The sequence below is a fragment of the Anoplophora glabripennis genome, unplaced genomic scaffold (assembly GCF_000390285.2).
Source record: "Anoplophora glabripennis isolate ALB-LARVAE unplaced genomic scaffold, Agla_2.0 scaffold15, whole genome shotgun sequence".
Lineage (NCBI taxonomy): Eukaryota > Metazoa > Arthropoda > Insecta > Coleoptera > Cerambycidae > Anoplophora > Anoplophora glabripennis.
Genome location: NW_019416279.1, coordinates 2,416,844 through 2,431,278, shown reverse-complemented (window position 1 = coordinate 2,431,278; position 14,435 = coordinate 2,416,844). Strand labels below are relative to the sequence as shown.

General features: G+C 32.3%; 2 protein-coding genes across 4 annotated transcripts in view; one reads left to right on the top strand and one right to left on the bottom strand.

The window, feature by feature from the left end:
* Nucleotides 1-14,435, top strand: part of LOC108905141 — a 164,828-nt gene that overhangs the window by 59,315 nt on the left and 91,078 nt on the right. The gene's annotated exons all lie outside the window — the stretch shown is intronic.
* The window catches only part of LOC111693182 (sulfotransferase family cytosolic 1B member 1-like), a 25,919-nt gene continuing 11,537 nt past the window's right edge, over nucleotides 54-14,435 (bottom strand). For all 3 annotated transcript variants that reach the window (XM_023457386.1, XM_023457388.1, XM_023457387.1), the window contains exons 2-8: nucleotides 13,477-13,792; nucleotides 3,090-3,227; nucleotides 2,928-3,027; nucleotides 1,763-1,964; nucleotides 1,577-1,706; nucleotides 1,421-1,515; nucleotides 54-1,272 (exon numbers count right to left, since the gene is read on the bottom strand). In XM_023457386.1, the coding sequence (XP_023313154.1) occupies nucleotides 982-1,272; nucleotides 1,421-1,515; nucleotides 1,577-1,706; nucleotides 1,763-1,964; nucleotides 2,928-3,019 (810 nt within the window). In that variant the 5' untranslated portion in view covers nucleotides 3,020-3,027; nucleotides 3,090-3,227; nucleotides 13,477-13,792 and the 3' untranslated portion in view covers nucleotides 54-981. The remainder of the gene's footprint in view (nucleotides 1,273-1,420; nucleotides 1,516-1,576; nucleotides 1,707-1,762; nucleotides 1,965-2,927; nucleotides 3,028-3,089; nucleotides 3,228-13,476; nucleotides 13,793-14,435) is intronic.

Here is a 14,435-nt window from a genome sequence, read left to right as displayed (position 1 = left end):
ATTACTGTCATAGAGAATCATATCTATTGAAAATAAGATTAATAAACCTTATTTATTTTTATTGCAATTATTTACATAATAAAATACACATACAGTGTGTTCTCAAAAAAAAATATATGTACAGAGTAGGCCATTTTAATTCCTCCACCCGGATATCGCTGCCCAGGTAAAGTTTAGCGAAAAATGTTTCAGACAATAGTTACCTACTGGACTCGGAGGGGGACATATTAAGGTGACATTGCCTATGACCTTGAAGGTAATTTTCATAGTCATTCAAGGTCATCTTCGTTTTTTTAAATAGGAACCCCTATTTCTGTACTCCGGATTTGGATAGGGCGGGAAATTCTACGTTCAGGTGATGTATCATATGTGGGTCGGTTGACCACCCAAGGTCATGTAAAGATCAATTTTATTTGTAATTAATATGTATTAATTGTAATATAAATTTAGTTTCCTAAAACCGATGTTTGAATTTGTTATTTGCAATTTCGTACATTTAGCAAACATTTGTATTACCATAATAAGTGTTATTAAATGTAGAATTTTCCGCTTTACTCGAATCCAAGGTCAAAACTAAGTGTTTCCCGTTAAAACCTAAAGTTAACCTTGAAATGACATTGAAAATCACGCCCAAGGGCATCATACAACCTCCTCGGAATCGAGCAACTTTTATTAGAAAAATATTTTTACTAAACTTACCTTTGGTGGGACATTTGGGTGCAAAGATTGAGGAAAAATAAAATTGACCTTTACATGACCTTGGGTCTCGACCCCACATATGATACATCATCTGAACGTAGAATTTCCCGCCCTTTCCGAATCCGAGATCATTAAATAGGGGTCCCTTTTTAAAAAAAAACAAAGTTGACCTTGAAAATTACTTTCAAGGTCATAGGCAATGTCACCATAATATATCCCCCTCCGAGTCCTTTAGCTAGGTAGGTATTAATCAAATCATGTATTTTTTTAATAAAACATTTTTCAATCTTTGGGAAACACAAGATCTGTATTCTTCAGATTTTCGCTTATCCACTCCTCAACTTCCACTTCTAAATCCCCAAAGAAATATTTCCTCCATCCTCCGGATCCACCTTCCCTAATAAATTCGTTTTTAGTGCTGGCAACACCTAAGTCGCACAAGTGTTGGCAGTTGACGGACTTGTTTTTCTTAAACCTGTCTATATTCAAGTAATCAACCAGTCTTTCTTGTTGATCATTTGTCAGTTCTTTTCCCAAGAACTCCGCCATATTCACTATTCCTTGCTTTAGGTCCTGTAAAAAAATTATTTAGTAGAGGAAAGTTTTTCTTAATACTTCTAATAAATCAATAAATTCAATTCAGTTCTATAAATCTGATTAAGTAGCAATATGTAATATAAAAAGGCACCACCAACGTTTCCTTCCTGACAAATGATTGTACCTTCATTGTGTCTTCATAAAACAAGAACATGAAGTTCTTCTCATTCCTCTTCTTCCAAGCCTCTTTCAAATGTTCAAAATAAGGGGAGTATATAGCTGAAACAACATTCGATTATAAATACTTACTATTTCTTTTGTTTGGTTTCTTTTCACTTACTCCAGTTGCTCCTGAAGGCATTCCAGAACGCTTTGAAAGAGACTGATTCCGATTCTTTGGGCTTGAAGAACTGTAAAATGTGATAGTACGACACAACTAAATCCTTGGGGTTCCTGGCGCAGTATATCACCTCCAAATTAGTGTTATTGGTGTATTTAAACCAAACTATCATCATCAGTTTCTTACCTTACATCCCGATTGGAAGAAACTAGGAGACAATAGACTGATAGGTAGGTGGGACCTAATGAAACGCCTTCCTTCGCTTTTGGCTAGATTGTCAATTGTCAGGGTGCTATATCGAGTTGCTATGTCTCTAATGTCATTTGGTAGCGTGAGGGTATCTGCTACAACGCCCATGAGGCTAAGGTCACCCATGGAGAGGCACAGGCTAAAAATTATACGACTTAAAACAAAAAAAAAAACAGAAAGAGCCAATAGAAAACCGCAGGCGATAATATTTATGACATGACGATTTGACATAAAATTCCATTTTTGTAAAGTTGGTCCCAGGGACTGTGACGTTATCGGAATGATATATTTCAAATTCACACATTTCTAATGTCGTAAGAAAGTTGTATAAAAAAATTTTCCAATATCTCTTCCGAAGGTATAAAATGATATGTATAAAAAAACAGAGGTTTGATCAAGTCTTGTTACTGATTTATCAGTTTATTCGTGGAAGCAAGATACTTTCAATGTTTACATTCATTATTGACATAAATTGTTAGTTTGTATAAAGCCGTACTGTTAATTTCGAATCTTTTCGAGATTCTCTAAACGTCAGAATCATATCGGTTGATAGCCGCACGGTTTAAGGCGGTAGATCGTAGATTAGCTATGCTTGTACGGAGGATTGGCACCCTCTGTGCAGGTATGGTAGGGTGGAAGAATGTTGGCTTGGGGCAATGTGAGAGATTGACACCGGTTGGCATTTGACCACCCCCCTAATTAATGAGGTTTTCCAGGTTTCCCTCATTCCTGCACTGAATGGTGGTTAGGGCCTACCAACATAAGTCGTTCCTGGGCGCAAATGCGGCCTGCCTAATATCTACTGTCTCATTGAGTATAAATTGTATTTATAAATGCATTAAATTTGCACAAAAATAATGAAGCATGTAACTAATGAACATAAACTTACAAATATTTTGATTTCACGACAACGCTAACCAAATCAGTAACAGACTTGATCGAACTAGTAATTTTCTGTATACATATACAGGGTGTCGCGGTACTTGATACAAAAAAGTCGAGTACAATAAAAAGTTCCTACCCTATATTTATAAATTAAAAAGTTCTGATTATTATTGATTATTTCATTAATAAATCTAGAAAATAACTGAATTATACTTACTCTATTATCGGAAACCTGTGGATAAGTATGACGTTTTCGACGGTTTTAAAGTCCAGATCATTCTCAATCTGCCACACCATTTCGCAGTGCATAGTAGTGCCTGTAAAACGAAAAAAAAAAAATAGAAAATGTACATTGCTTCACGGTTAACGCCAAATTTACCAGATCTGGGAAATCCAATCAATAAGATGTCATCGGGTCTGGCCTTGAAACTGTATATATCCGAGTAGCATTTTTTGTATATCCCCGGCAGAAAGTACTTATTGGGACCCACTAAGACGCTATTCCTTTCGACTATACCTTGAAAAAAAACATGCTAAAATAAAAATTCAAAATTCGTTTCGTTGTTGAAAATATTAGCATGGACTTTCTTGGTTCTTGTAACATAGCTATTTTTGTGGATATATCTACCTTTGCTTTATTATCAGAGAGAAATTTATCAATTAAGCAAGTATAAATAGCATTAAAAAAACACAAAAAAGAATTTGTTTATAATTTTTCAATTTCATTTCTTGTAAAAATTAGTCATAACAATAATTTTAAAATAATTTTAAAAGCAGTGATTTTTTAACACTAACTCAATTTTCGTCAATTTATAACAAATCTGAGTAGGCCTTGCCTATAAAAACATTGTTTAAGGTGGAAGTAAGGGTGTATCTTTAAAATGAAGTTACAAATAAATATTTCTTACATCATAAATGGCATAAAAATGCTTACCATGTAGATGTGAGTGTGCTTTTCTGAACGTATCATCATCAATATCAACAATGTCGTACGGAAAACTGCATTTTTCAGTATTATTTATAGAAGTCATCTTTAGAACGACGCCTCTTCCACACGCAAGTTTTATCATATACTATTCACAATAATTTCCAAGGCACTATTATTACGTTAGTATTTTTTTGGTTTTAATTGCAATCTGCCCTATAGGCTGTCGATACTGCGACAATTTTACTTTATTTGCGAATGCAACACAAGATTTGCAGTAATTATTGAGAAAGTAGAAAGCAATCCCGCCTCGAATACCGTACCTTGCGTGCTCGTTGCAAACGGCATGTCGTTGTCCCATAATTTACAATTCAAAAGTCAACTGAGAATAATCAAAATTTCATAAAACACAAAAAAATGTTATAGACGAATTTTATGTTGCAAATAGATAGTGGCAAATCCACACAATACCATCCAGAAGGCTGTGGTGAAAAAATGGAACGCAAAAAATTATTTATAGCTTTTGCAACCGAAGGGAAGATGAAGAAATTATCCAGTAAATGCATTTTCCATACTAAGAAAAGTATACTCTCTTCACATTTACATTTACGTAGAGACTTTTTTACATGAAAAACCACCTACAATTTTCAACGAGGAATGAAAGAAAAAAAGAAGCAAAAACTGAGTTAACTTATGTCACAAACTTGTATCGAATGTTTAAGGTCACAGAGACAAAAACTAATTAAAAATGTGTTTAAAATTGTTTTGGAACTACTGAAATATATGTATTATAGTTTGTATTGTTGTAGTGATTGCTGTGCTGTTTTTCGAGAGTACATCTATTAGCCGTATTTCCAAGTTTTCTTTTAAAAATGGCGCATTTATTTAGCAATCGCGAATATTATATGTTCATAATTTATGACGAAACAAACGAAAATGCCCACAGAACTTGTCAAGTGTCCCGTGCAAGATATCTTGAACGACGTGCCCTCGTTTGTTGCTGTAGCGGTGTAGCGCAAAGAGTTTTGGACACCGGTGAAGTACAACCACGTCGAGGTTAATTTTTTCTATACACAGAAACAATATATTTTCTTCAAGAATGGAAATTGGGTACGTTCGTTTTAGGTTAAGATTTATAAATTTGAAGGTTATATTTTGGGCCTAGATTCATGAGTTAGGAATATGTTTAATATTTATGATTTTTTTTTGTTTGGCAGCGTTTAGTAGGTAATTTTCCTTTTTTTTTTTCAATTTTAGATACCGAATATGTCAAACTATAATTGAGGCTAGAGATTACTCGGCCATTTTGAAAAAATTTCAGGCATATATTCCAATTACCTCACCGAAACTTTATAGTTTAATTTCGGAAAGAATAAAAAAGTACTATTTGATTAGTTTTGACGCGTGGCTCGAATTTTTCCAATATTTCCTATTGCAAATTGGGTACGTCGCGCTGAAGCTTGTGTACAAGCAAATAGTGGAGTCAAGATAGATTTTGACTTCGCGAAAATTACTGGAAGAGAGAACTTTTTATTTTTCGCTTTGTAAAGTTGTCAGAAACAACATATAAAAAGTTACCAACTGTAGAGTGTACGCTAAATTATTTATTTAACAAATTAGTTGCAAAATTACTGTTTTTGCAAAATATATAAAAAATATTAATTTAAAAAAAAATTAACTGTGCCATTCGAAAGAACAGGAAATTTTACATAAAAAATGTTAATAAAGTTTTTTTCTAAAATGCAAATTGAATGAAGGCTGTACAATTTTTTTTCTACGTACGAAAAATGAGACGGGCGGCCCCGAGCGCGCTACACTAAATTTGTTATAACTTTTGATCTAATTGATCAAATCGACCTCGCAAAAATTTAAATGAAAGAAGAGTCATCCGGCTATCAAAATATGTCTTTAAACTTGATAGAAAAAAAATATATAGTACGTGTACAAAGTGTAATTTTGTACAATAATAATAAAATAGCTGTCATTCTTTTAATTTTTAAAATAAATATCTGTAACTTTCAGAGATTACTCTTCAAATGACAATTGAAACAGTGAGCGATATGGAAAAAATCTTAAAAATTTAATTTGAAAAAAATTGAGCACAACATACATATTCGATAATTTTAAAAAATCACAAATTTTACTTTTTAGACCATACTTTATAGATCAAAAACTATAGTTGTAAACGTGATATTGAAACTTTATGAGGGCACTTTTTAAAGCTTGAAATCTCTACTTTAAGATGGTGCATTTTATTTTTCTTAAAAAATTGAAATAATAGTTGAAAAACAGAATATAACAAAAAATAAAAATATTTCATGAAAAATCCGTGAATTTAATAATGTACAAAAAAATATTTTTTTTGTTTAATAAACCATTATTTATAGTAATAAGTGGAAAATTGTTATAACAGCAAAAAAATAACGTTTTTTCATAAATTGATTTAATATTCATTTTTAAAACGTATATTCTGTATCTGAAATTGTGAATATAAGTTCTCTTATTGATGTAGACACAGAAATGAGTTTGGGTGACGAAGCTAAGCAGTGAGCACACCAAATATTTTTTTGTTACTAACAGTTTTATTTATTTTAAAAGCGTTTTTCGTTTATAAGAATTAAATAATAATTATTATTATAAATGGTATAAGAATATGATTTTTATGTTTTCGAATAAGCTGCAGTTATCAGTGTGTTAAAAAGTGTATTATTAACATATTTTGTCCATTTTGAGGTTATACCTACTCTCGTACACTTGTAATTCTTTAATGTAATATTATTACTTAATATTACAAATAATCTTCAGTTTGTATTTAAGGCATTTATATTCGTTTTCATTTAAAACTATATACACTATACACCAGTTTGTTAAACAGTTTCATATTATGAATGTCAATTGTCAATCCTTATGTAATAAGACTAACAGGATTGAATTAATTTTAGTTCAGGAGCAACCTGATATAGTATGCCTTTCCGAAACTTGGTGTACTAATGATAATATTGATCTTGTAAAATTTGAAAACTATGATTTGGCTACATATTATAATAGAATTAGTATGAGTCATGGTGGAGTTCTTGTTCTTATAAAAAATAATATTCAGTACAAAATACCTGTATTCTTAAATAACTTATCTATTGAATTAGATTTTGAGTTGTGCAGTCTATCACTTTATATTCAAAAAATTAATTGTTGTGTATTGAACGTATATAGATCCCCATCTGGAAATATGGAAACATTTATAGACCGACTATATATAGCTCTAAGTTACTGTGCAAAAAATTATCGTGCTATTATTGTTACTGGCGATTTTAATATTGATTATTTACAAACTTCTTATGAAACAAATCAGTTAATTGATCTAATAGAAAGTTTTAATTTAAAACTGCAAAATTGTGAACCAACTCGTATTTTTACGAACAAAAATATGAAAACAACAAAAACTAAACTTGATTATTTCTTAACAACTATACCCTATGTATATCAAGAACATGTTACTGATTTGCAATTAGGTGATCACTTATGTTTAGATATTAAAGTAAACGTTCAACTTAATACATGTGAAGTTCGCCAGCATAAGCCATATGATAATGTTATTAAACATAGGAACCTGTCTCAAGCCAATCTGCTTAATTTGAATATTTTTTTAAGTAATGAAAATTTTATGTCTGTGTGTTTTACTCATAATGTTGATTCTGTTTTTAAAGAGTTTTTTAATATTTTATTTTATTATATTGAACGAACATGTCCACTTGTTACAAAAAAAAGCGTCAAAACGACTAATACAAAATGGATAAATTGTGAACTTAGGCAGATGGGTACTGATCTTAGGAATATGTTTTGGTTGATAAAAAATTCCTCAAACCCGCAAGATCATATGAATTATAAAGTTTTTAAAAAGAATTACATTGCTAAAATAAATGAGGTAAAGAAACTTTTCTATCAAAAAAGTTTAGATAATAAAAATGTCGTAGAGAAACAAAAATTTATATGGCGTACTGTACAAGAGAAAGTAGGGAAAAAGAAACAACATACTATTGATGCTATTGAATTAAATGGAGCAATAGTGAATAATAAATATGAAATTGCAAACTTGTTTGCAGAATTCTTTTCAAAAGATGCAAAAAATGAACTAGATAGGCATTTTAAAGATGTTAACTTTAATAATAATACTACAATGTACGTTTATAATACTTTCTATTTCAGTGCAGTGTTAGATGAGGATGTATTGGATGCTATCAATACTTTGAGAAATGTTAATTCGGTGGGTATCGACTGCCTTTCAACAAGGTTGATAAAGAGTATAGCACCACATATTGCTCACATTTTGTCGAATATAATAAACTTTTCGGTACAAAGTGGTTCCTTTCCAGCGGACCTAAAGACTGGGCTTGTCACACCAATTCACAAAAAAAATAGTCGATTATGTCTTGATAATTATAGACCTATAACTGTTCAAACTGTTATATGCAAGATTATTGAAAAATGTATTTATAAAAAAATTTTCTCATTCCTAGTGAAGTATAATGTAATAACAGAACATCAACATGGTTTTTTACAGGGAAGATCGACAGAAAGTGGATCTGTCGCTCTCCTTAATTTTATTCATAGCTCACTAGATGCAAGAAAGTATGTAGGTGCACTTTTTTTCGACCTATCTAAGGCATTTGATTCTGTAAATTTAAGTATAATGGTAAATAAATTAAATAATTTGGGATTTCGTGGTAGCTTTTTGAGATGGCTGACTTCTTACTTACAATTTAGGAAAATTATAGTTAAAATGGGTGACCAGAGATCTGGTCCTCAACAAACAGAGCTTGGAGTACCTCAGGGGGCAATTCTTGCACCTCTAATTTTCTTATTATATATAAATGATCTTCCACATTATGTGAGTACAAAACATCTTATTCTATATGCAGATGACACAACTTTAGCAACAGATGCACAGTCTCCAGAAGAGCTAATAAAAAATATGAACCTCCTGTCCAAGGAGTTTTCAACTTGGTGCGAAAGAAACGCTTTAATGGTTAATGCAAACAAAACTGTTTGTATGCATTTTTTCAACAGAACGGAAATTACAGGCAATATATCAGTCTTAGTTAAAAATATAAATATTCAGTTTTCAAATACCGCCAAATTCCTAGGAGTCTACTTGGATAGTAATATGAGGTGGACTACTCACATAAATCATATATGTAAGAAGTTAAATAGTAGTTTCTATGCAATACTTCAGCTGAAAAATATATTTACCATTGATCAACTAATTAGTGTTTATTATGCTATTGTTTATTCTCATATTTCTTATAATGTTATCTTATGGGGAAGTGCGGGGGATGCTTCCAGAATTTTTATTTCTCAAAAGAGGATAGTTCGTCTAATATTTAACCTTAATGTCAGACAAACATGCAAAGATTATTTTAAACAATTTAATATACTTACTTTTTATTCTATATACATCTACAAATGTATACTATACGCAAAAAGTAATTATAATAGTTTCATGCGTAACCGTGAGTACCATAACTACCGTACAAGAACTGCCGATTCTATACGACCTCTTAAACATTGTACCTCGTTGTTCGAGAAAAGCCCAATATTTAAAGGCATCCAATTCCTTAATCATCTGCCCATCTGCATAAGGCATGAAAATAACATTAATATTTTTAAAAGAAAACTCAAATACTTTCTTGTACAGGAATGTATATATGATGTATCACATTTCCTTAACAGTAAGTTTTAGTTACGAGTACCTAATAACTCCTTTATTGACTATTCTTATTCTTTACTATAAAGTCTCCAAGAAAAATAAAGGTTATTTAACAAGTCCTTGAAAAATACCTTATCTAGACAAAATGTTTATATAGTTTACACGCATATTTTTAGACTTTGTAATAGACCCGTCAAAGATTATGTATTTAATTATAAGTGATCGTTTGTGTTGTATGTTTGTCATTCTGTACTCCTGTGTAAATCGTCGTTTATACACTATTTTTATGACTTATCCTATACATTGTAAAATGTCATAAAGGACAAATAAATNTTTGCAAAGGCATTTGACAGAATTAATCATAATATTCTTTTGCAAAAACTTTATAGCTTTGGTTTCAATTCTGATTCAGTCTTACTGTTACAATCATATTTATCCGAAAGACAACAATATGTTTTTTATAATGGTTACGGTTCTGTCAAGTATTTGGCGAAGTCGGGAGTACCTCAAGGTTCAAATTTGGGTCCACTGTTATTTTTGTTATTTGTTAATGACCTTACAACTAGTCTGAACTGTCGGAAACTAATGTATGCTGATGATTTAAAAATTTTTTCTAACATTACCTCCTTAAATGACTGTGTCGTTCTTCAAGGAGAAATAGCAAAAATTGAAGCCTGGTGTAATTTGAACGATTTATATCTAAATGCTAAGAAATGCAATATTATTAGCTTTACAAAGAAGAAATCACCTTATTGTTATAGTTACTTAATTAATCACATCAAAATTAATCGTTTGACTAAAATTAAAGACTTGGGAGTGATCTTCGATCAGGAATTATCTTTTTCATGTCATATCGTGTCCAAGGTCGATGATGCAATGAAGGCTTACGGTTTTATACTTCGCAACTGTAAATCGTTTACTAATGTCGCGTCGCTCATTATTTTGTATTTTTCGTACGTTAGAAATAAACTAGAATACTGCTCTACTGTTTGGAATCCATTCTATTTATGCCATAGAGAGTTACTTGAAAAACCGCAAAGAAAATTTCTCAAATATTTATGTTTTAAGATAGATAATGCTTATCCTGAAAGAGGTACACCATATAGGCAACTGACTGATAGATTTGGATTTCAAAGTTTAGATTTGAGGAGAAAATTAAACTCAGTCACTTTCCTCTATAAGTTATTAAATGGTCAAATTGATTGTCCTGAGCTGCTGAGTAAAATTGATTTTCATGTTCCTAGGCATAATTCTAGAAATACTGATACTTTTTATTGTTTGCGAAGAAGAACTAATCTTTTATTTAAGTCACCTATATATAATATGTGCAACTTATTTAATATGGTGTCACATCTCTGTGATTTAAATCATACCACCTTAAAGTCTATTTTATTAATCCTTTCAGGTACTGTAGATGAAGATTTCTGTTAGTTAGTTATATAAGTTGTTCCCTTTGTTTTTTTTTCCTATTTATTAGTCATTATTACTTTACCTATTGTTCTATATGTAATTGTCCTATTATTGGTCTTGACTGTTGGGCAATAAAGCATTATTATTATTATTATTATTATTATTATTTATGTTAAACCTGTAAATGTATGAGTTTAATATTTATATATGAATATTGATGCATTTTTAAAATAATTATTGAATAAATAAATAATAGGGGACGTAGATTTTGATTTTGTAATTTTGTATTTAAAATCAGTTTTTTTATTGTATTGTTTAAAATGGCCATATTGGATCAGCCATTTTGAATTTTCATTTTCCGACTTCATATTCTTGTTCAGCGACATCGAAAACCTCTATTTTGTCAATTTGAAAGAATTCGATTTATAATTCATCGAATTATTTTAAATGTTCTTAAAAAACTATTTATTATTGTTTAAACAATTAAAAAACAATTAGCGTACAAAAATAAGTTTATAACTTTCTCTAATACTTATCTCCAAGTAATTTCAAAAGGTTTTAGGAAAATCCATGCTTCCCATAATTATTTCGAAATAATGCGTAATTTTAAGCTATCTTGACTCCACTAAAATGATGGGTACATCGAACATCTATGAAAATCAGAAGTTCCCAAAAGGTGACTCCTTGCAATGTTGAGGTAAGTCAGATTTTAACATAACGGACTTATGGCAAAAACATTTGACATAAGTTCATTAACACCCTGTATATTTATTTGAATATTCATCTTCGGTTATGCGTAGGGGCTTCCGAAAACTGAAACCGATCAAATTATTTTCCAAACCCCTCTTCTGCTCCCTCATCGACGAGATTATTACAACATAATCCAGCAGTTTCGAGTGGCCCTCGCAGCTCCGTCTGTGCCTTTTCCTACGGAAACCCCAGTTATAATGAGCCAAATTAAACAAAATTATCGTGCCTCAAATTCGCAACCATCCACTTGTACGGGCCAAACCCTCGACTAAAGCCGCCATCAAAATAATCCCCCTATCCTCTCTAATGAAATTATCCTTGGTTCTTCCATTAGCTCCACCTTGCGGTCACCGCAATTAATCATTATTATAACGGAATGTCTGGGGATTGGGGAATGTTTACCGTTGTGTACGGCAGGGGGCGCGCGTGTGTGGCGTGTCCCCAAAAGCTAACGGAAGAATATTCCGAGGCTGGGTTCTGAGAAGTCCAGATCTTACTCTGTTCTTCTAAATTTCACTTTTTCTATGATAAGTTCTAATAGCTTTGTACGTGCATCTCACATCATTGGAGAAGACCACAGTCTTATGGTGCATCAAACACAGCATGGAACACTGTAGTAGATATGTTGGGTGTAATTAAATGCTGGACGGGGCTTTAGTCCGCAGAGTAGTTGTATTACCTTTAATATACAACTATTTCACATACTTGGTTAATTTGTCTATTTAACTGTATGTTTGTTCCAGTACATAAAAAAAGATCCTCAGAACATACCTTTGGCTTTTTTACTTGACTTTTCTAAATAATTGAGTATTTGGAATGGTTTATTAAAATTCGTCGATTAACGGCAAACTCTTGTCAAAACTTAATACATTCCCGAACCATCGCAAACAGTATGTTAGTTTAACCGAATCTGATTTAAAATATGCAGGTATAGGTATTCCACATGGGTCCGTGCTAGGCCCTCTTTTATTGAGCTTATACATTAATGACTTAGAATCTATAAAGACTTGTTTATTGTCATATACAGTTTGACTGCCTTAATTTTAACAGACGATGGAATACATTGAAATAAATAAAAAAACCTTTTATGACTTGGGACCTAAACTCAACTTCCAAGAAAACAATTATCAAAATCTCCAACTTGATTTACAAAAGTTGGATTAATTAAGGAATATTGACATAACTGCGTGCATAGAATATCATGAAATACAATGTTTATCACTTTTTTGAACTTCTTTATGCTTAATTCTAAAAAATTATTAGCGTTGTAATAAATTAAAAATTCGATAAAATTCATATCGAGCAATGTGACAATGGCGCGGCGGCTTATTAACACGAGGTACTAAGGTGTCCAGCAACCACCAATACGCAATTCAGTTGGTATCTGGATTCGACCGTGTCGGACTGTTTTTTGCGTATCATTGGAAATTTAGATTTCTGGAAAAACACATTTTTAAACTTTGACACCCTGTAACTAAGGAACAAAGCGAAATGGGACCCATTTGATATGAAAAAATAATTTTGTTTTTAGCTTAGGAATCTGCTGCCGAACGTTGGCTCATGTTTTCTGAAACACCCTGTATACTTTTTAAGCCAATGCTGCACTTTATTTAGTATCATTTGAACAAAATTATTATTATTGTAAATATAGATTTACTAATTCTTGGAAATTAAACTAATTATTTCATTTACTCAAATACAGAATATTTTTCACATGAAAACAAAGTACGGACCTGGAATGTACGATTTACTGTCGGATAGAGTCGTCTCTGTCGTTGGAGAATTTATTTCTTCAAATACTTTTCTAATGCACCAAACTGTAATCAGTACGGGATAAATTCAACGTCAATGCCACGTGTGTCGATGTGGCATTAGCTTGCGTCGAAATTCGCGGCCTTATACGAGTCATATCTCACTCGATTGTTAAGTAATAGACCGTATACCGTACCTTTTGAGTTCCGCGGCAAAGATACTTACCGATTCTCAACTCGAGGGCGTCTGGCAACTCGAGAACTAAAACTCTAATACGTTTTAATAAATCTCCCCTTGTAGTCTGATCCGAAGTTTCGATGGCCCGAGAACTTCTTACACCTGCCTAAGTTTCCTTTATCTCCTTCTCCACTTTTTCCAGTCACATTTTCCCATTCTGGCCGACTGTATGTTTTCTAGATGATAAATGGTAATTTTATTCACGCTGGTGCGATGCCGACACATACAGTTTCTTCAGACGTCAAGGACCTCTGGTGGTGGGGTCGAAGACTGCTTTCGGAGGTGGAAATAGTGGTGGTTCGATCTGAAAACAAAAATCCGGTTAAATAACGGCGGGAACAAAGCCTCACTGCTGTTTGAGTGACGTCACTGTAGTAGGTTGAGGGGCATTGAGGGGCAGGGCTCTAGATTTACAAAGTTTATAAATTAAAAACGAAACTACTGGAAAAAGGTGGTAAGGAAAGCGAATTAACATTAAGGTGAGTATATCCCTCGCCGAGAAATAGTCAAAGGACCCCGCAATAATCTTATGGAAATTGGGTTTCTGTCAAATTGTCTGAATTTTTGATATGTTGTAGATTTTGTCATCCTGAACAAAAGTCTCCATGGGCACAAAGTGCCAAAATGAACATTTTGGCAGCTACGGAGCTGCCAAAGCTCCCCTGACCCGTTGCAAAACTATTCATTTTCAATACTATTTACAGATGTCAAAAGCATATTTTAATTATTCTAATATATAGGGTAATGTTTTTGAGGTCACTGGATTCAACCCTCATGTCAGATTGGACAAATTGACCGTTGACAGCTGTCAATACACTGTCAACGAAGAATAGAAAAGTAAATATTCTCTTTTCACATTGAGAGTTTGGGCTTTTGAGGGAGCTGAATTCAATTCTCATGCCAGATTGGCAAAATTGACAGTTGACAGCTGTCAATTGACTGTCAAC